Source organism: Dasypus novemcinctus, chromosome 13 (assembly GCF_030445035.2).
Source record: "Dasypus novemcinctus isolate mDasNov1 chromosome 13, mDasNov1.1.hap2, whole genome shotgun sequence".
Taxonomy (NCBI): Eukaryota; Metazoa; Chordata; class Mammalia; order Cingulata; family Dasypodidae; genus Dasypus; species Dasypus novemcinctus.
Window position 1 is genome coordinate 52,298,117 of NC_080685.1, and position 22,614 is coordinate 52,320,730.

General features: G+C 38.6%; 1 protein-coding gene across 2 annotated transcripts in view; it reads left to right on the forward strand.

The window, feature by feature from the left end:
• Positions 1–22,614, forward strand: part of KLHL20 (kelch like family member 20) — a 112,834-nt gene that overhangs the window by 43,332 nt on the left and 46,888 nt on the right. For both annotated transcript variants that reach the window (XM_012522059.4, XM_004484774.4), the window contains exons 4-5: positions 19,434–19,592; positions 22,059–22,153. In XM_012522059.4, coding sequence (XP_012377513.1) covers positions 19,434–19,592; positions 22,059–22,153 — 254 coding nt within the window. The remainder of the gene's footprint in view (positions 1–19,433; positions 19,593–22,058; positions 22,154–22,614) is intronic.

Sequence of the window (22,614 nt, forward strand, 5' to 3'; positions counted from 1 at the left end):
TCAGCTACAAGCTGTCAGGCATGTGGCTCATCTCTCCCTGGGCCTCAGCTCTTTGAGTCTTTTGGGGGCTTCTCTCCTTGCAGCTCAGCTATGGGTAAAATTGGAGAGAAAGGAATATGATGGCTTCCTTTTCTTTGTGTGTGTCTCTCTCTGTCTCCATTTATATCAGACCCAGCAAGAAGGCATTCACCCCTTACAGACATAGTGCAATCAAAAGCCCTAAAGCAGTCTTATCAAGTAATCTAATCAAAGGTCCTTCAACCGAATTTAATGCAATAAAAGGGTACCACATCCACAGAGAATATATTACTTTAAGACCATAATCTCTTTCTTTGTTGAGGATTCATAAAATAACTTCAAACTGTCACAAGGGGGCATTCCAATTGCTCTAAACAGAGGAATCCCTATGGCTGTGAGTAAACACAAGCCTAGACCAAGAAGCAAGCTCAGGGGAAGCAGACTTGGCCCAATGGATAGGGCATCCGCCTACCACATGGGAGGTCCGCGGTTCAAACCCTGGGCCTCCTTGACCCATGTGGAGCTGGCCCATGCGCAATGCTGATGCGTGACGCAGGGGTGTCCCCCGCGTAGGGGAGCCCCACGCATAGGGGAGCCCCACGCGCAAGGAGTGCACCCTGTAAGGAGAGCCGCCCAGCGTGAAAGAAAGTGCAGCCTGCCCAAGAATGGCACCGCACACACAGAGAGCTGACACAACAAGATGATGCAACAAAAAGAAACACAGATTCCCGGTGCCGCTGATAAGGATAGAAGCGGTCACAGAAGAACATTCAGCAAATGGACACAGAGAGCAGAGAAGTCTGGGGGGGGGGGGGAGATAAATAAATAAAAAGTAAATCTTAAAAAAAAAAGATGATACAACAAAAAGAAACACAGATTTCCGGTGCCACTGATAAGGATAGAAGTGGTCACAGAAGAACACACAGCGAATGGACAGAGAGAGCAGACAACTGGGGAGACGGGAAAGGGGAGAGAAATAAATAAAAAATAAGTAAGGGAGAGAAATAAATAATAAATCTTTAAAAAAAAAAAAAGCAAGCTCAAATAAGATATCGAAGACCTTTATTTAGCATTGGCCTTGGGCTGATCTTTACATAAGTGCGATCTTTACATGATCTTCTTTACATAAGAGCACCAGCCACCACATAGCCAAATTCCAAAAGTTGCCTTTTGCTTTGGTTTATATACCTTTGTTAGCTCCTATCGCTCTAGGAAATCTCTGTTGTATCACTAACTGGATACAAACTTAAAGAACACATGCTCAGGACCTAAATTCCAGAGTTTAATACTTTAAAATATTAAAATGTACAGTGTGCAACAAAAGATTAAAAGACAAGCAAAGATTGTGATCATGCGTGCACAATTTAAAAGACCCTAAGTGCTGCATACTTTAGCCACCAAGATTACTTTAGGTATTCCTGAAGAAAGAGTATCTTAGTTGATGAAGAGATAGATGGAAAACAAGGACCATTAACTGGTGAACATTAGGAAGAAACAGCTGGTGTTAAAAACTGGCTTATCATTTATGGAACCAAAATGCTGGCATCTATTTTTTCATTTATTTTCAAATAGTTTTAAACTTTCATGACTGATTTTTTTAATAAATCAGGTTTCTAAGTGAGACCTCTGATGTGCCACGAGGACACTGTGTCTGATGTGTTTAATGTAATAAGATGGGAAACAGATGTGGCTCAAGTGATAGGGCTTCTGCCTACCATGTGGGAGGACCAGGGTTCAATCCCTAGGTCCACTTGGTAAAAAAAAAAAAAAAGAGAAAGTGTGCCCACATGGCGAGCTGAGTGCCTGCACAAGTGCCTGCATGGCAAGCCAAGTGCCCATGTGATTGCCTGTGTGGCAAGCCAGTGCCTGCATGGCAAGCCAAGTGCCCATGCGGTGAACCAAGTGTCCACATGTGGGCCATTTTTGCCGGCGCAAGTGAGTCACGCAGCAAGATGATGACACATCAAAAGAGAGATGAAGGGGGGTCATGGTGAAATGAAGCACAGCAGAAACCAGGAACTCAGGTGGCGCAGGTGACAGGGATCTTCTCTCCATATCAGAGGTCCCCAGGATCGAATCCCGGGGAATCCTAGAGGAGAAAAAATGAGAAGAGAAGAAAAAAAGAGAAATAGGTACAGAAGATCACACAGCGAATGGACACAGCAAAAAAAAAAAAAAACAGCTGGGAGAGGGAAGGGGGGAAATGTAGTGAACCATCAGCATCTTTATTTTAGCAATTATTTGTGAATTTTCTGTTTAAATATTTTGGTGGGTAGTATATTTGTGTTTACCATTCTAAGATTGAGTTTTTTGCATTCAGGTAACTTATTTGACTTCTTAAAAATTACAGTATTTGTATTATTGCTATAATAAAATTTGGTTTTGTTTTTACAGTCATGCACAGGGACAGTATTTGTTCTACATGCTATACCACTATAAAAAGTTTCATAGGAGACTTAAAAGTCTTGATATTATGAAGCAGAGGTTATTTTGTTGAAAGATTAAAAGGATGTTGTTGCTATCTGGTTTTGTGTTTTGTATATATAATGTAAGGGAGGTTAAACAGCAAAGTGAAAGTTAAGTAGTGATGTTAGTTTGGTAACTATGAAAAAGATACTCTTTTCATAACATTAAAAAGTACAACTTTATATTTTACATAATAGATGTTTCATATCGATTAAAAGCTACCAAAGGAATTTTGATCATGGTATTAGTGTTTAAAGCACTCTTTTCTGGACTATACCAAGCTTATAGAATGATTTTGTGCAAAATTTTTAAAAGATTCTCCCTTTTGAAATATGCGTGTTGAAAATAGGACTTCTTACAGACTTCCGCATTAAAATCCTCACTCTTTAAGTATCATCGTTATTTCTATATTTGTAAATTTTCATTTGTGAGTTCTATAATACGAGGTCCCTAAAAAAGCAAATAGATTTCTCCTTTTTTTTTTTTTTTAAAGATTTATTTATTTATTTAATTCCACCACCACCACCACCACCCCCACCCCGGTTGTCTGTTCTCTGTGTCTTTTTGCTGCGTCTTGTTTCTTTTGTCCGCTTCTGTTGTTGTCAGCGGCACGGGAAGTGTGAGCGGCGCCATTCCTGGGCAGGCTGCACTCTCTTTCGCACTGGGCAGCTCTCCTTATGGGGCACACTCCTTGCTCATGGGGCTCCCCTACGCGGGGGACACCCCTATGCGGGGGACACCCCTACGCAGGGGGCACCCTTGCGTGGCGCGGCACTCCTTGCGCGCATCAGCACCACGCATGGGCCAGCTCCACACGGGTCAAGGAGACCCGGGTTTGAACCGCGGACCTCCCATTTGGTAGACAGATGCCCTAACCACTGGGCCAAGTCCGCTTCCTGATTTCTACTTCTTATATTTTAAGTTCATTGTGTCCAGAAATTGAAACTATTGTAATTTAATGTAAACTTACCTCAAATAGAATTAGTTTAATTAGCCTTAAATTACATTAATAAAATTTTATGGTGTTTGAAATATACATTTCTCATTTAAAAAAAGGGACAGGCATTGAAACTGGAAATGATGGTTCACCCAAAGGAACAAGATAAAAATCCAGAAACCATCAATGAGGAGAACCAGACATTGTACATACCAGGAAAAGACTTTTTTAAAATGACCCTCAATATGATCAAGGAGATATGGGAAAATATGGAGAAAGAACTAAAAGATAAAGGAAAACAATGAATGAACAATCTGAAATTCTCAGTAAAGAGATAGAAGTTTGAAAAAGGAACCAAACAGGAATTCTGGAATTGCAGGTCACAACTGAAATGAAAAATTCCCTAGAGGGTTTCAGCAACAGTTTGGAGCTGGAAAAAGAATCAGTTATCTTGAAAACAAGCCAATTGAAATGATTCAGACTGAGAAGTGGAAAGAAAAAGGGATTTTTAAAAAAAGAAAGCAAAGCCTAAGAGGCCTGTGAGACACCATCAAGTGTACCAGTATATGCATTATGGGAATCCAGGAAGGAGAAGAAAGAGAAAGGGGGCAGATGTAATATTCAAAGAAATAATGGTGGAAAACTTACAAATTTGAAGAAAGACATGAATATGCACATTCAAGAAGCCCAACAAACCCAAAAGACTAGAAACTTGAAGAGATCCATGCCCAGACACATAGCAGTAAAACTGTTGAAAGCAAAGGGCTAGGAAAAAGTACTGAAAGTTGCAAGAGAAAAGTCGTGTGATACATACAAGAGATTATTAAGTCCTGATTTCTCATCAGAAACCATGAGAGCAAGAAGGCAGTGAGATGCAGCCTTTAAATGCTTAAAGAAAACATTTAACAACCAAGAATTTTATATCCAGTGAGGCATTCTTTCAGAAATGAGGGAAATAGTAAGACATTCCCACATATGGAAAAGCTGGGGGAGTTTCTTACCACTCCACGCAGAGCTAAAGGGAGTTCATCAAACTGAAAAGAAGAGACACTAGACAGTGGATAAAAGCAACAGAAAGAAACAAAGACCTCTGGTAAAGGTAGCCATATGATTAATTTTTTTTTAAAGATTTATTTTATTTATTTCTCTCCCCTTTCCCCCCCCTCCCACCAAGTTGTCTGTTCTCTGTGTCCATTCACTGCGTGTTCTTCTTTGTCCACTTCTGTTGTTGTCAGCAGCACAGGAATCTGTGTCTCTTTTTGTTGCGTCATCTTGTTGTGTCAGGTCTCCATGTGTGCAGTGCCATACTTGGGCAGGCTGAACTTTCCTTTGCACTGGGTGACTCTCCTTACGGGGTGCACTCCTTGCGCGTGGGGCTTTCCTACGCAGGGGGCACCCCTGCATGGCACGGCACTCCTTGCATGTATCAGCACTGCACATGGGCCAGCCTCACACGGGTCAAGGAGGCCCGGGGTTTGAACCGCAGACCTCTCATGTGGTAGACAGACGCCCTATCCACTGGGCCAAGTCTGCTTCCCATGATTAATTATTAATGCCAGCATTATTGTATTATATTTTTTTAGTAGGTAACTCCACTTTTTACTTCCCACAGGTTCTAAAATGTAAATTCATAAAAAGTAATACTCTATGATTTTGGATATACAGTGTATAAAAATATAATTTGTAACAAATATAATGAAAAGGTGAGGGTATGGAGGTATATATAAACACTGTAGGTGAATGTTATTGAAGTTGACATCCAGTCAAAAGTGACTGTTACAGATTTAGTATGTAAAACTAAGCCCCATGGTAACCACAAATAAAAGATCTGAAATATATAAACAGAAGGAGATGAGATGGGACTCAAACTACAATACAAAAAATCACAAATATGAAACTAGCCATTGGTGGAAAAATTGAGGGACGGAAAATGTGTAAGACTTAAAAAGTCCAAAGATCAAAATGGCAAAAGAAAGTCCTGCATTATCAGTAGTTAATTTAAATGTAAATGGATTAAACTCTCCAATTAAAAAGTAGAGATTGGGAAACGGACTTTGGCCCAGTGGTTAGGGCGTCCGTCTACCATATGGGAGGTCCGCGGTTCAAACCCCGGGCCTCCTTGACCCGTGTGGAGCTAGCCATGCGCAGCGCTGATGCACGCAAGGAGTGCCGTGCCATGCAAGGGTGTCCCCCGCATGAGGGAGCCCCACGCGCAAGGAGTGCGCCCGTGAGGAAAGCCGCCCAGCGTGAAAAGAAAGAGCAGCCTGCCCAGGAATGGTGCCGCCCACACTTCCCGTGCCACTGACGACAACAGAAGCGGACAAAGAAACAAGACGCAGCAAATAGACACCAAGAACAGACAACCGGGGGGGGGGGGGGATTAAATAAATAAATCTTTAAAAAAAAAAAAGTAGAGATTGACAGAATAGGTAAAAGTACATGACCATACTATCTGCTGCTTACTAGAGATTCACCTTAAATTCAAAGACCTAACTAGGTCCAAAGTGGAGAGGATGGGAAAAATATATATATAGCATGCAGACAGTAATCAAGAGAGACTGAGATTCATACACTAATACCAGATAAAATAGACTTTAAATCAAAAACTGTTATGAGAGACAAAGAATGTCATTATATTCTGATAAAGGGGTCAATTCAACAAGAAGACATAACAGTTATAAATATATGTGCACCTAATAGCAGAGCCTTAAAATATATGAAGAAAATATTGCCAGATTGGAAAGGCAAAATTGGCTTAATTTTTCATTAATAGTAGGAAACTTCAATACACCAATTTCAGTAATGGATTGAGGGGAGTGGGTGTGGCTTAAGTGGCTGGGCTCCCATCTACCATATAGGAGGTCCAGGGTTCGATTCCCAGAGCCACCTGGTGAAAGGCAAGCTGGCCCACGTGGAGTGCTGGCCTTCTTAGAGAGCTGGCATGGCAAGAAGACACAACACAAAGAGATGCAGAGGAGAGACAATGGGAGATGCAGCAGACCAGGGAGCTGAGGTGGCGCAGGAGATTGAGCACCTCTCTCCTACTCCAGAAGGTTCTGGGATCAGTTCCCAGTGCTGCCTAAAGAGAAAACAAGCAGACATAGAAGAATATGCAGTTAATGAACACAGAGAGCAGACAGCAGTCACAAAACAATGGGGGGGGGGGTAAATAAATCTTCAAAAAGTAAAAAAGCAAAAATAATGGATTGAACATCTAGAAAGATCAGTAGTAAATAGAAGATGTGAATGATACCCTAAACCAACTAGAACTAACGGACATATATAGAACATTTCACCCAATAACAGCAGAATACATATTTTTCTCTTGTGCATGTGGATCAATCTCTAGAATAGACCATATGTTAGATCACAAAACAAATCTCAAAAAATTAAAAAATACTAATATCATACAATGTGTGTTTTCTGACTACATTGGAATGTAGCTATAAATCAATAACAGAGAGGGAACTGAAAATTCACAAATGTGTAAATTAAACATTAAACACTTAAACAACAAATGGACCAAATAAGAAACCAGAAGTAAAATTAGGAAATTTCTTGAGGTGGATTAAAATGAAAATACAACATACCAAAACTTAAGAAATACAGAAAAGGAAGTGCTGAGAGGGAAATTCATAGTTCTGAATGATTACACTAAAAAAAAGATCTCCAATTAAAGACTTAACAAGCAGAGGAAAGAAAGAAGAGCAAATGAAACTTAAAGCAGAAAGTGAAATAACAAAAACTAGAGAGAAGAGAAATGAAATAGAGAATAAAAAACAATAGAATCAGGAAGCAGACTTGGCCCAGTGGTTAGGGCGTCTGTCTACCACATGGGAGGTCCACGGTTCAAACCCCGGACCTCCTTGACCCATGTGGAGCTCGCCCATGCCCAGTGCTGATGCCCGCAAGGAGTGCCGTGCTATGTAGAGGTGTCCCCCACGTAGGTAAGCCCCACACGCAAGGAGTGCGCCCCGTTAGGAGAGCCGCCCAACGTGAAAGAAAGTTCAGCCTGCCCAGGAATGGCGCCGCACACATGGAGAGCTGACACAACAAGATGACACAACAAAAAGAAACACAGATTCCTGTGCCGCTGACAACAACAGAAGCAGACAAAGAAGAATATGCAGCAAACAGACCACCAGGTGGCGGGGGGGAGGGGAGAGAAATAAATAAATAAATAAGTCTTTTTTTTTAATAAATAAGAAAATTAAAAATTAAAAAACAATAACATCAACAAAATGAAAAGTTGTTAATTTTTTAAAAAATCAATAAAATTGACAAATTATTGGCTAGAGTGACAAAAAGAGAGAGGATGCAAATACCTAGAATCATAAATGAAAGGGGGACATTTATGATTTCTGTGGACCAACTCCACAGAAATAAAAAGGATTTTAAAAGTGTACTATGAACCTGTACACCAACAAATTAGGTAACCTAGATGAAATGGCCAAATTCTTAAAACACCCTATGCTGAATCAAGAAAAAATAAAATCAACAGATTAACAAGTAGTAAAGAGAATGAAATGATATTCAAACATTGCCCAGCAAAGAAAGGTCCAGATGACTTCACCAGTGAATTTTACCAAACATTTGAAGAAGGCTTAACACCAGTCCTGCTCAACTCTTTAAAAATTGGAAAGGAAAGAACACTCCTTAATTCATACTATAAGACCAACATCATTCTAATACCAAAGATAAAGATACCACAAGAAAAGATTACAGCCCAATGTCCTTGATGAATACAGATACAAAAATTCTCAAAAAATACTAACAAATGAAATACAACAGCACATTAAAAGAATTATGACTATGATCAAGCAGGATTTATCTCAGGTATGTAAGGATGGTTCAACATAAGATAATCAACTAATATATACTATGTTAATAAAATGAATGATGCAGAAAAGACATGTGACAAAACCTAGAACCCCTTCTTGATAAAAACACTTAGAAAAACTAGGAATAAAAGAAACTTCCTCAACATGTTAAAGTGCAAATATGAAAAAAAAACACAGCTTACATCATATTTAATGGTAGAAGACTGCTTTCCCTCTAAGATTAGGAACAAAACAATGATGTCACTGCCACTACTGTTATTCAACATTGTAGTGTAACTTAGAGCCAGAGCAATTAGGCATGTTAAAGAAATAAAAGGTGTACAAACTGAAAAGGAAAAAGAAAAATTTTCCCTGTTTGCAATTGACATGATTCTATATACAGATAATCCTGAAAAATATGCAACAAACCTACTAGACCTAATAAATGAATTCAGCAGTGTCAGAGTAAAAGATCAACATGCAAAAATCAGTAGTGTTTCTATACATTAGTAATGAACAGTCTTAAGAGAAAATTAAGAAAAAAATTTCAGAATAGCCACTAAAAGACCAGATATTTCGGAATAAATCTAACCACAGATATAAAGGACTGGCGCATAGAACTCTACAGAGCATTGCTAAAAAAAAATCAGAAAAGACCTGAAAAAACAAGTTCATGGATTGGAAAACTAAATATTGATAAGATGTCAGTTCTACCCAAAATAATTTACATATTCAACACAGTACCAATCAAAATTCTAACCACTTTCTGTGCAGAAAAGGAAAAGCTAATCATTAAATTTATATGAAAGAGTCCTGAGTAGCCAATGCCATTTTGAAAAAGACAACAGCAAAAAAGAAAAAGTTGGAGGACTCAAACTTTCTTATGGTAAAACTTATTACAAAGCCTTAGTAATCAAAATAGCAAGCTACTAACACAGTGACAATGGGATCGAATTGATAGTTCAGAAATAAGCCCTTATATCTATGGACAACTGATTTTTGACAAGAGTGCTAAGTCCACGAAATAGGAAAAGAGTAGTCTTTTCAACAAATAGTGCTCAGAAAACTGGATGTCCATATGCAAAAGAATGAAGGTGAACCCTTACCTCACATAATAAACAAAAATCAACTTAGGAAGTGGATGTGACTCAAGCGATTGGGCTCCCGCCTACCACATGGGAGGTCCATGGTTTGGTTCCTGGTGTCTCCTAAAGAAGACAGCAACTGGTAAGATGGGAAGGCGTGGCAAGATGACACAACAAGAGACACAAGAAGAAAAACATAATGAGAGACACAACAAAGCAGGGAGCAGAGGTTCCCAGTGCCTCCTAAAGAGGACAAGTAGGATGGTAAGCTGGTGCAACAGCCTGGTATGGTGAACTGACATGACAAAATGGCAAAATAAGAGACACAAGAGGAAAAACATAACCAGACACAACAAACCAGGGAACGGAGGTGGCTTAAGTGATTAGGCACCTGCCCCCCACATCAGAGGCCCCAGGTTTGGTTCTTGGTGCCTTCTAAAGAAACAAAGAAGATGAACAGACACAACAAGTGCAAACAACAAGAGGGTGGGGAGAGAGAAATAAATCTTTGTTAAAAATCAACTCAAATAGCTAAATGTAAAAGCTATAAAACTCCTTAAAGAAAATATAGGGAAGCATCTCCAGGACTTTATGGTAGCATTGGTTTCTTAGACTTTAACACCCATTGTAAATGGGAAGCAGACTTGGCCCAGTGGATAGGGTGTCCGTCTACCTCATGGGAGGTCCACGGTTCAAACTCCAGGCCTCCTTGACCCGTGTGGAGCTGGCCCATGCACAGTGCTGATGTGCGCAAGGAGTGCCCTGCCATGCAGGGATGTCCCCCGCATAGGGGAACCCCATGCGCTAGGAGTGCACCTCGTTAGGAGAGCCACCCAGCGCATAAGAAAGTTCAGCCTGCCCAGGAATGACTCCGCACACACGGAGAGTTGACGCAACAAGATGACGCAACAAAAAGAAACACAGATTCCCCTGCTGCTGACAACAACAGAAGCAGACAAAAGGAAGAACACACAGCAAATGGACACAGAACAGACAACTGGGGCAGGGGGGAGGATGGGAGAGAAATAAATAAAAAAATAAAAAATTAAACACCCAGTATATAGGCAGAAATATAAAAAAATAGATGAATGGGGACCTCATAAAATCATGAAAGTAAGCCAGAACCTCACAGAATGGGAGAAAATATTTGTTAACCCCATATCTGATGAGTTTAATGTCCAGAATATATAAAGAAATCCTACGAGTCAACAAAAAAAGACAAACATTACAATTTTTAAAATGGATAAAGAACTTGAATAGACACATCTTTGAAGATGTACAAATATCCAAAAATCACATGAAAAGATAATCAAAATCATTAGCCATAAGGGAAATGCAAACCAAAACACAATAAGATACCGTTAGAATGGCTAATTTTTTTTTAGATCAACACCTTAGGAATTGATCCCAGGACCTCATACATGGGAAGCAGACACTCAACCACTGAGCTACATCTGCCCTGCAATGAGAGCTGGGTTTTTTTTCATTTGCTTGTTTTGTTTCTAAGAGGTATAAGAGATCGAACCTGGGACCTTGTGCATGGGAAGCAGGTGTTCAACCACTTTAGCTACATGTGCTCCCCAAGAATGACTACTATTTTTTAAAGTGGAAAATTAAGTGTTGGAGAGGATATGGAGAAATAATAACACTCATTCATTGTTAGTGGGAAGGTAAAATGGTTCAAGTTTTGTGGAGGAAAGTTTGGTGGTTATTCAAGAGAATTAAACATAGAATTGCCGTATAATACAGAAATTCCACTTCTGTGTATAATATATATCAAAAAAAAATTGAAAGTAGGCACTTTAACAGATATTTTCGCACCAACATTCATAGCAACGTTATTCACTATTGCCAAAAGATGCAAGCAACCCAAGTGTCCATGAACAGATAAGTAGATAAACAAATTGTGGTATATACATACAATGGAATATTATTCAGCCAAAAAAGAGTGATTTTATGATACATAACAACATGGATGAACCTTGAAGCCATCATTTTGAATGAAATAAGCCAGAGAGAAAAGGATGAATAGTCACTTATATGACATAATTTGAAAAAGCAAACCTATAGAGTTAGAAAGTAAAATGTAGATCATCAGGGATTCGGGAGGGTTTAGGGACTGGGGAGTTAATGCTTTATTGGTACATAATTTCCGGTTGGGGTGATGGGAAGCAGTAGTAGCATAACATTGTGGTAATGGATGGTAGCAGTAGTAGCATAACATTGTGACCATAATTAATAGCACTTAACTATATATTTGAGTATGGTTACTAGAATTAAAATTTTAAAGAAAATACTGTAAGAGTGTATAACACAGTGAACCCTAGTGGAAACTATAGACTGTAGTTACTAGTATGGTTATAATAGTATTGTTTCAGCAATTGTAACAAGAGTGCCTAATGTAAAATATTAATAATGGGGAAATCTGATGTTGTGAGGGATGTATATGGAAAACTTGTATTTTCTGCATGATTTTTCTGTAAACCTACAACTTCTTAAATTAAAAAAAATAATTTTTAAAAAGTAATCAATTTTTAAGAATTGATAAATTTACCATGTTAACGGTATAAAGGAGAAAAATCATAATTTAAAAAAACTTCCTCAGTTTGATAAAGGGTATGTACAAAATTACATATAACCAACATTATCTTTAATGGTGACAGACTGCTTTCTGCCTAAGATCAGGAACAAAGCAAGGATTTCCACTCTCACCACTTTTACCCACACTGTACTGGAGAGCCAAGGCAGTAAATAAGCCAAGGAAAACAAAGAGCTCTTAGATCGGAACGGAAGGGGGGTTAGCTAAAGACAAATGAGTTTATATGGCTAAGAGACTTGAAAGTGAGTCAGGAGGCCATCACAGAGGTAGCACATATGCACATTTCAACAGGATCTCATTGACACCCAAGGAACTACCCCAAATAGCAAAGTTCCTCAGGGATATGGAGACATCCAGACACTGTCCCATCAGGGCAGATAGCTCGGGAATTTGGCTCCTTGCCAGTGGTCCTTAATCTGGTGTTTATGGTTCCCTGTGTGGCAGAGTTAGACTCAGCATAGGTTTCCCTATGCACAACTCTTCTGTCCTTCTATTTGAACCTATAATTAGTACTAGAGTTGGTAGGTGTACATCTAAGAGACTTAAATCTGGGCTGTCAATGTGCCAACTGAACCCTGAACCTCAGTGGAGTCGCAACACCTACTCTCCAGTTCAGTGGACTCACCAGGACAACTCATGGGGAGTAGATGATGGACAAACAACATAACAAGGAACCAAGAGTGCCTACAACTACAAATAAGAGTGTCCCATCCATCAGATGTATGGAATCGAAGCCCCCCTCAATTAATGGTGGAGTGGGCATTACCATCCCAGAGTCCTCAGGATTGGGAAACAAACTACGGACTAAAATAAACTTACTAGTATTCTACTATTGACTTATTGTGATTCCAGCAATGGAAGAAATACCATTGTTGAGGCAGTGACACATGAATTTCTGGGATTAGGGAGAGGGAAAAACAGGTATAATAGGGGGGCATTTTTAGGACTTGGGAATCATCCTGAGTGATATTACAATGACAGATACAGACCCTTATATATCCAGCCATAACCTGCAGAGTCCAATGGGAGAGAGTGTGCTGTGAGCCTTCTTCCCTTCAAGACCCACGTTGGGTGCCAGTTGCTGAGATCAGCTCAGTGATAGGTTGGCTCAAAGGGAAGGCAACACAGAACTTTACAAAATAAAGGACAGAGAGAGACATATATAAGAGAGGAGATAAAGATGGGACCAGGGGACTCACATCTTCTGGAACTGAGAGCCTTGACCCTAGTTTCCACATCGTATTTATTGGAAACTACCGAGCAGCTGTTTGATATCAGAACTGCAGCATTATCTACAATAATAAGGAACAACTGCAACATCTACAATAAGGAACAGGTCATACAAAGTTCAAATGTAGAGAAGCGGATTTGGCTTAACAGATAGAGTGTCCACCTCCCACATGGGAGGTCCAACATTCAAATCCCGAGCCTTCTGACCCATGTGATGAGCTGGCCCATGCACAGTGCTGATGCGTGCAAGGAGTGCCATGCCATGCAGGGGAATCCCCTGCATAGGGGAGCCCATGTGCAAGGAGTGTGCCCTGTAAAGAGAGCCGCCCAGGACGAAAAAAGTGCAGTCTGCCCAGGAGTGGCACCACACACACAGTTAACACAGCAAGATGACACAACAAAACGAGACACAGATTCCTGATGCCTCTGACAAGAATGCAAGCAGACACAGAAGAACACATGGGGAACGGACACAGCAGACAACCGGGGGGTGGGGGGTGGAAGGGAGAGAAATAAATTAAAAATAAATCTTACCCAAAAAAAAGCTCAAATGCAGTTTAAATTATTTTCCCACAAGAGCGTAAACTACAATGTAAACTATAATCCATGCTTAGTGGCAGTGCTCCAAAACGTGTTTATCAATTACAATGAATGTACTACACTGAAAAAAGATGTTGCTAATGTGGAAAAATATGGGAGGTGTGGGGAGCAGGACATATGGGAATCCTCTATATATTCTCTGTAACATTTATATAATCGAAGTATCTTTAAAAAAATTAAAAAAGTGGAAAAAAAACACCTAAACAAAAAACAGCTGTTCATAGACAGCGTGACCATGTGTGTAGAAAATTCTAAGAAATCTATAGAAGACTTACTAGATCTAATAAGTGAGTTTAACAGCCTTTCAACATATAAAGTTAATATATATGGGAAGTGAATGTGGCTCAAGCAATTGGGTTCCTGTCTACCATACGGGAGGTCCAGGGTTTGATTCCCAAGGCCTTCTGGTGAAGGTTAGCTGGTCCACACACAGTGCTGGCCTACACAGGAAGCTGGCCCAAGTAGAGTGCTGGCCTGCGCAGGAGTCCTGGCCCATGAGGCAGGCTAGCCCAAGTGGAGAGCTGGTGCAGCAAGATGACACAACAAAAAGACACAGAGGAGAGACAATGAGAGATGCAGCAGACCAAGGAGCCGAGGTAGTGCAAGAGATTGAGCACCTCTCTCCCACTCTGGAAGGCCCCAGAATTGGTTCCCAGTACTGCCTGAAGAGAAGACAAGCAGACACAGAAGAATGTGCAACGAATGGACACAGCAGGCAAGAGGGGGAGAGGGTAAATAAATAAATATTTTTTAAAATAAATATACAAAAATTATTTTTTTCTTTCTACTGTGGTATTTTAAATTTAAAATTAAAAATACCATATATATTAACATTTTAAAAATAAGATACTTAGGGAAACTTACCAGAGAATATACGTAAGACCTGTAAACCAAAAACTATAAAATGTTGCTGAAGTAAATTAAAGAGCACTTAAATAAATGGAGAGTGTTATCATTTTCATGGATAGGAAGATTCAGTATTGTTAATTTGTCAATACTTCAAAATCTATAGGTTCAATATAATCTCAATCAAAATCCTAGGCTTTTTTGTAGAAATAAATTGAAAAGATCTAGAATAGCCAAAATAATTTTTGCAAATGAACAAAATTGCAGGACTTAAAGTACCTGATTTCAATATTTACTATAAAGTTACGCTAGTCAAAACTGTGTGATAATGTTAAAGAATAGATGTATAGATCAATAAAATTGAATAGAGTTCACAAATAGACCATGCACATATGACCAATTAATTTTCAATAAAAGTACCAAAGTAATTCAATGAGAAAATAATATTTAATCTTTTCAACCAAAGGTACTAGAACTGGATATCCTTATAAAAAAAAATTTTTTTTAATCTCAACCATTACTTTACCCTGCCGTCAAAAATTAGCTCAAAATGGATCATAAATCTAAATATAAAAACTTAAAACTATATAAAGAATAAAAAAACACAAAAAAATTTTTTTTAACTTAAACTATAAAACTTGAAGAAAGGGAGTGGACGTGGTTCAAGCAGTAGAGTACCTACTTCCCACATGGGAAGTCCCAGGTTCAGTTCTCAGAGCCTCCTAAAAACAACAACAAAAAACAAACAGGCAAACAAACAAAAAACCAACTCGGAGCTGGAGCCAATGTGGTTCAGTGGTTGAGCACCAGTTTCCCACATAACAAGGTCCCAGCTTCACCTCAAAGAAAAGTATTAATTCAAAAAAAAAAAAAACTTAAGAAAAAAAAGATCTTTGCAAACATTTTTAAGGTCACAAAATGCATGAATCATTTAAAAAGTTGATAAAATGACTTCATCAAAATTCTGTTCTTAAAAAGTCATTATTAAAAATATTAAAAGGCAAGCCACAGACAGGGAGAAAATATTTGTAATATAATATCTAACAAAGAACTTGTATCCAGAATTTATAAAGAACTCTTAAAACTCAATAAAAATATACAAAAATGTGCAAAATATTTGAAGACACTTTATCAATGAAATTATATAGATGGCAAGCACATGAAAAAAAATCTCAATATTATTTATTATCTTAAAAATATAAATAAACCACAATGAGAAACTGCTACATACCCTTTGGGCTAAAATGTAAAAGTCAGACAATTCCACATCTTTGCCAAAATATGGTGCAACTATAACTCAGCATTGGTTTTGGTAATGTGAGATGTATTTATTTCCTATTGCTGCTATAACAAGTTAGAACATGGGCATTGTCTTAGTTTCCTAGGACTTTCATAATCAAGTACCACAAACTGGGTGGCTTAAAACAACAGAAATTTATTCTCTCACAGTTCTGGAGTCAGAAGTCTGAAATCGAGGTGTCAGCAGGACCATGCTCCCTATGAAACCTGTGATAGAGAATCCTTCTTTGTCTTTTCTATCCTCTGGTGTCTCTTGGCAATCCTTGGCATTCCTTGGTTTGTGGAAACATCACTACAATCTCTGTCTCCATCTTCACATGACTGTCTTCTCTCTTGTGTCCATCTCTGTTTCCATATTTCTCTCTTCTTACGAGAACACCAGTCATATTGGATTAGTGTCTACCCTAATGTACTTTGGCTTCATCTTAACTAATCTTATCTTCAAAGACCTTATTTCCAAATAAAGTCACATTCATGGGACCAGGGGTTAAAACATGAGCATATCTTTTTTGGGGAGTACAGTTCAAGCCATATAAACATCTTTGGACAAACATTCATCTCTCTACCACAGTCTGCCTTCAGAACCTCAAAGATTCATGCCCATCCCATATGCAAAATACTTTCACCCCATCCCAACATCCCTCAATATCTCAACCCATTAGAGCTTCAATTCAGAATCCAAATTCTCATCTAAATATTATCTCAAAATCCAAAATCTTACCATCTAAATCAGGTGTAGGTGAGACTCTGGTAATGATCCATCTGGGGCAAATTGTCCATCTGTGAAACTAGAAAGCAAGTTACTGGCTGCCAAAACACAGTGCCCTGACAGAGATAGGAAACATCTACAGACATTCCCATTCAGAAAGTGAGAAAATAGGAAAAGAAAAAAAAGGACACACCATTTCCAAGCAATTTCATAACCCCATAGGGCAAGCATCATTGCGTTTTAAGGCCTGGGAATAATTCTTTATGGCTCGTGGCTCCACCCTCTAGGTTTATGGCTTTACCCTCAGAGTCATCCTTCCTTTTTTTTCATGAATGGCAGCACATGTTTTCAACTGAGTAGTTTTATCAGCCTGTTTCCTGACTGTTAGAATTTTAAAAATCCAAACTTTTTCTTTCATTTTGTCCTGTCTCTGACATTTTCCCTCAAAATTGGCAATGTTTCTGCTGATAAAATTTCTCAAGAGCCTTGTTGGTCCCATATATATCATGGGGATACACTCCCTTTCTGTTCTAACCTTGCCTCCAAAGCATACCTGATAGCATTAATGAAAGCCCAGTGAGGAAACCTTACCCTTGTTTATGGACTAGATGGCTCCATTATATGAAAAACAAAGTCATCATTTGAGGCTTAAGAATTGTGATTCGTTTAAATTATTCTCAAACTTAATCAAATCTTATTGAATTTCTTTCTGTTACATTCAACCTAGCTTAATTCATACAGTGTTATTCTTATCCATAAACATAAATTAAAAACAGCTGTAACTTCACCATTTTCTATTAGAACTCTTTGTGATTTTTCTTATTTATTCTTTTTTAATTCTTTAAATAGTATGCATTCATCTAAAGAAGCTAAAATAAACTGATTAACATAATAATATGGGACTTAAAATTCAGGTTTTCTCTAAACTCTTATTTAAGACTAGATACTTTGAAGCATTATTTTCTTAACCTGATTATTTGGTGCAAGGTTAGACTTCAATGCAAGATTTGTCCTGATAGTATATCATTAGTATTTTTCTTGTTGGTGGGAAAAGAAGTGGCATTTTACTCAAACTTTGTCTATCAAAAGTATTAATTTTACTCTCTGCTCTTGGTAAGTGCCAAACAAATATTTTCAGACATGATTTTTCACATTATCCAGATACCTCATGATTCCAGTGAGTGATTTTTTAATATCTTAGTGGTTTATTCACTAATGGTTGAACTTGCTGATCATTGATGTTTATATAGCATTTGATTTATGAACACTAAATTGGAGAAAAATTTATATTCTCACAACATCCAAGAAGAGTGTTAAGGCACTTCACAAAGATATGATAAATGATATTTGTACATAAGTGAAGAAATCAGAGCAAATAGAAAATAAGATTGGAATGTAAGATGCAGCCATGGCTAAAGTAGAGTATAGTAGAGTAAAGTAGCATGCTTTAGAGGCTAGTACACTTAATAGAACTAGGCTCCAAAGTTGGTTCCAGACTTTATATCCCCCAATGTAGGGTTGCCAGAAAAAATACAAAATGCCCCTTTAAATTCAAATTCCAGATAAACAATTTTTTTTTTTTTTTGGTTTATGTCTCAAATACTTTCTGGAATTTTTATTCAGTAAATCTGGCAACCTTATACAGAGAGTAAAATGCTATCATTCTAATTACTAAATTAGCTGGCTAAGCAACCTCAGCTAAAATTGAAAATTTATCTATACAATTTCCTGAACCCCAGAAGATCTCTCACTCAGATGACTGGAAGACTCTGTGCTTAAAAATTGAAATGTCCATTAGTATTGTTTGTTATAGGTGTAACTGACTTCATGGTCCTTAGCTGTTTTGAGATTCACATTGTTTTCTAATGTACTTGGGAAAAACGCTCTTAATCAAATATCCAAATTATTATGACTTACCTCATATCCTCTTAAATGTTTGGATTTTGATAACAATGCAAATAACCCTGTCCCAAGAGAATCTGTCATCTGCATGAGAGGTTATCAAAGTAGGAATTTGAGCTCTTAATCATGTCCTGCCTGCACTGATGGACATCTCATGTAGCTTAATCTTCTGAGCATAGAACAACATAGAGGGTAGCAGTGACTGCTCTCCTTTGCATAGTACCCTCTCCCTTTCACTGTACACACTGAAGAACAGTCTGGGAGATCTTGGAATTTGTGATTGGGCTACACAAAAGGGTAATAGCCTTGTCATTTCATCTCCATTTCTCACAATTCCCTAGTCTTGGGTAAAGATTAATTATTGATGTGTTTGTAGTTTCTCATTGGCATATATATCAGAATGGTTTGGACATCAGAGGCTTCCACTGTTTTAATTCTCTCCGTATTCATTCTTGCCTACAGAATTGCTGATTTATTCCTTTTTTAAAATGGGTGCTTTGATGTTTCTGCTCTGGACACTGCCCTTTCTGCAACTAATCTTCCTCTGAAAGCTTTTCTTGATTTTTTATATGCCTTTTATATTCCTGGAGTTTTAATTTGCTATAGTTAATTTGGTTTATTTTGAATATAAAAATTTTATTTTGATGCTTCCCTTACTTTCGGGAAAAAAGATAATTCATTTTTCTTAAATCGCTTGAAATCACACATTATTGTTTTTCCTCAGTTCTGTGTCTCTCTACTCTCCTCTGTTCCTTTTTTTTTTTTTTTTTTTTCCCTTATCCTCTGGTATTTTCATGAACTTCAGCTTCATTGTGGAATAGAGCTTTACTTTATAACTCTTCTAAAAAAAAGGTTGAGACAATATATATCAAAACATGAACACAGTTTTTTTTTTCTTTCATTCTTGCCTAACTTTAAACAGGTGATGGAAAGTGAAGAGTTCATGTTGCTTCCAGCCAATCAACTCATTGATATAATATCTAGTGATGAGCTAAACGTTCGCAGTGAAGAACAGGTGTTCAATGCAGTGATGGCCTGGGTCAAATACAGTATTCAAGAAAGACGTCCTCAGTTACCCCAGGTAATGATGGAAATGCTTTTCTAAGAAACTGCATTGTACTAGATGAAATAATATGTATTTGACTTGAATATTTCACTCTCCCTTATATTATTAGACTGCAGAAATCCCATAATTTTTTTTCAAATAATTAAGGAAGTGTGTCTAGAAGCATTTTGACTGCTTACTGTTGTAAACGTTTTGCTCCTTTGCTTACCCTCTGTATTAGTCTGCCAAAGGGGTGCCTAGGCAAAATGCCAGAAATCTGTTGGCTTTTATTAAGGGGATTTATTTGGGGTAAAAGCTTACAGTTCCAAGACCATAAAAAGTCCAACCAGAGGAGGTGCTTTCTCAACAAAGTCAGTTGCCACGTGTTGAAGCAAGATGGCCACCGATTTCTGACTGGTCTCTGCCTTTGCCTCCAGGCTTATCGTTTCCCATGGGTTCAGCCTCTTAAGGCTTCATGCCTAAGTGATCCTATAGTCCTCTCACACCTGGCATAGGGCTTGTTTCTTTCCTATATCAGTCTTGGCTGTTATACTGTCTTCCAAAATTCAGCTGTAAGCTATCAGGCAAATGGCTTATCTCTCCCTAGACCTCAGTTGTTTGAGTCATCTTCTTGCTATCACATGGCAGGATCAAAAATGACAGAGCTTGGGAAGCGGACTTGGCCCAATGGATAGGGTGTCCGCCTACCACATGGGAGGTCTGCAGTTCAAACCACGGGCCTCCTTGACCCGTGTGGAGCTGGCCCATGTGCAGTGCTGATGCGTGCAAGGAGTGCCGTGCCATGCAGGCGTGTCCCCCGTGTAGGGGAGCCCCACGCGCAAGGAGTGCGCCCCGTAAGGAGAGCCGCCCAGCGCAAAAGAAAGTGCAGCCTGCCCAGGAATGGTGCCACACACACGGAGAGCTGACACAAGATGATGCAACCAAAAGAAACACAGATTCCAGTGCCACTGACAACAACCAAAGCGGACAAAGAAAAAGACGCAGCAAATAGACACAGAGAACAGACAACCGGGGTGGGGGGGCGGGACGGGGAGAAATAAATAAATATTAAAAAAAAAAAATGAAAAAAAATGACAGAGCTCTCTCTTCCTGTGTCTGTCTCTGTGAGTATCCTTGTAACAGTTTGATATCATTGAAAAATTCCAAAAAGAAATATTGGATTATGTTTGTGAACTGGTCTGTACCTGGGCATGATTGAATTATGATTAGGGCTTTGATTGGTCCACATCAGTAAGGTGTTGAGTCCCCTCCCCTTGGTGGATGGGAACTCACAGATAAAAGACATGGCAAAGGACCAAGTTGGGAGTTTTGATGTTGGAGTTCTGATGCTGGAGGCTTGAGCTGGAGCCTTGGGAAATAAACACACAGAGGAGCTTGGTCATGAGGAAAGAGAAGGCTCTGGGAAGAGAAACAAGCCATTCACTTAATAGTCGACAGCTGGTCTTGTTGAGAAAGGCAAAGCCTAGAGAGCCTCGTAGTCTACAGCTGACCTTGTGGAGAAAACAGAGGCACTGAGCCCAGAGAGAAATGAACCCCAGGAAGAGAGGAACTTAGGAAGCCTGAACCCTAGCACATGTCATCAGCCATCTTGCTCCATCATGTGGCAAAAGACTGTAAAGGAAGTAACTTACACACTTTATGGCCTGGTAACTGTAAGCTTCTACCCCAAATAAATACCCTTCATAAAAACCAACTGATTTCTGACATTTTGCATCAGCACCCCTTTGACTGACTAATGCAGTCCCTTTCTAACAGACACAACAAGGAAGCAGGGACTCACCTGACCTAGTGAAATCTAAAGGCCAGAGCAATCTTATCAAATAACCAAAGGCCCCTCAGCCCCTGCAGTCAAAGAGTCTCATGCCTGGAGGAATAGATGAGTTCACAAACATAATCTTTCTCTTTTTTGGAGTCATAAAATGATCTCAAACTGCCACACCCTCTATTTTGTATCAACTGTGCGTTTGGATGATAACATAAATAATGAACAAAAGAAAGGAAGGTTGCTAATTATCATGCTTCCTTTCACTGTAGCTTGGAAATCCCACCTCACTTGGAAGAATAAAGAGATGATAAGAAAGAGGTATAAGTAGTCACTGAGTGAAGTGTTTAATACCCTCTCTTGTTGTTATGATACTGGTCTTTTACAAGTTAACAGCATATTTTTCTGGAATGTTAATTAATCAATTTGAGTCTAGTTGTTTACACTGATTTTAGAAGAGCTTTTGCTGAAAACTTAAAGAAGCATTTTGAAGTGACATTAGTGTGCTTTGAATTTTCCAATTAATTACTTTACTGAATTGGTGATTAGAGTTAATTTCATTTACTTTTTAATGCTGCCCTTTTCTCTTTCTTTCTTTTTTTTCACTTTCAATTAGATCTCAAAACAATTGGAAACAGTAGGTGAGCATGGGTCATGCATTCTCTTATATATCTTGCAGATGGGAACTCATATCTTTAATATCATTTATTATCTCATAGGTGCTGCAGCATGTTCGTCTGCCTCTGCTTAGTCCCAAGTTCCTGGTGGGTACAGTAGGCTCTGATCCCCTCATCAAAAGTGATGAAGAATGCAGGTATGAATGGCCCTGGAAAGGAAAAACCAACAACTAAGCATCCCTATTTTCTCCTAATTTCCTTATTTGTATTACTTCCCTAATATTATATTTCTTAGTGCTGAAACTAGGGGAGTCTTTAACACATTTTTCTTCTGGGCTTGGATCAAGAGGAGGAGATGGAAGAAGAAAGGACTGAACTTCCAGTATTGCATTCCATTAGTTTTTGTTGTAGTTTTCCATTAGTTTGGGGTTTTTTTTTGAAAGAAGCTTTAGATTATCCACTAGTTTTTTATGTGTGGTGCTTATTGATGTAGAAGTTGTGATAAATAAATTTCTAAGATTTTAATGCAGTTATAATTTAAAGAGGTAATTATTTACTGATACTTTTTTTCTTAAGATAAATTAAATAATGCTATTGACGCTGTGTCAATGAATACTTTTTCATTCTATTTGCCTAGTTAGGAAATAGGACCAGCCTT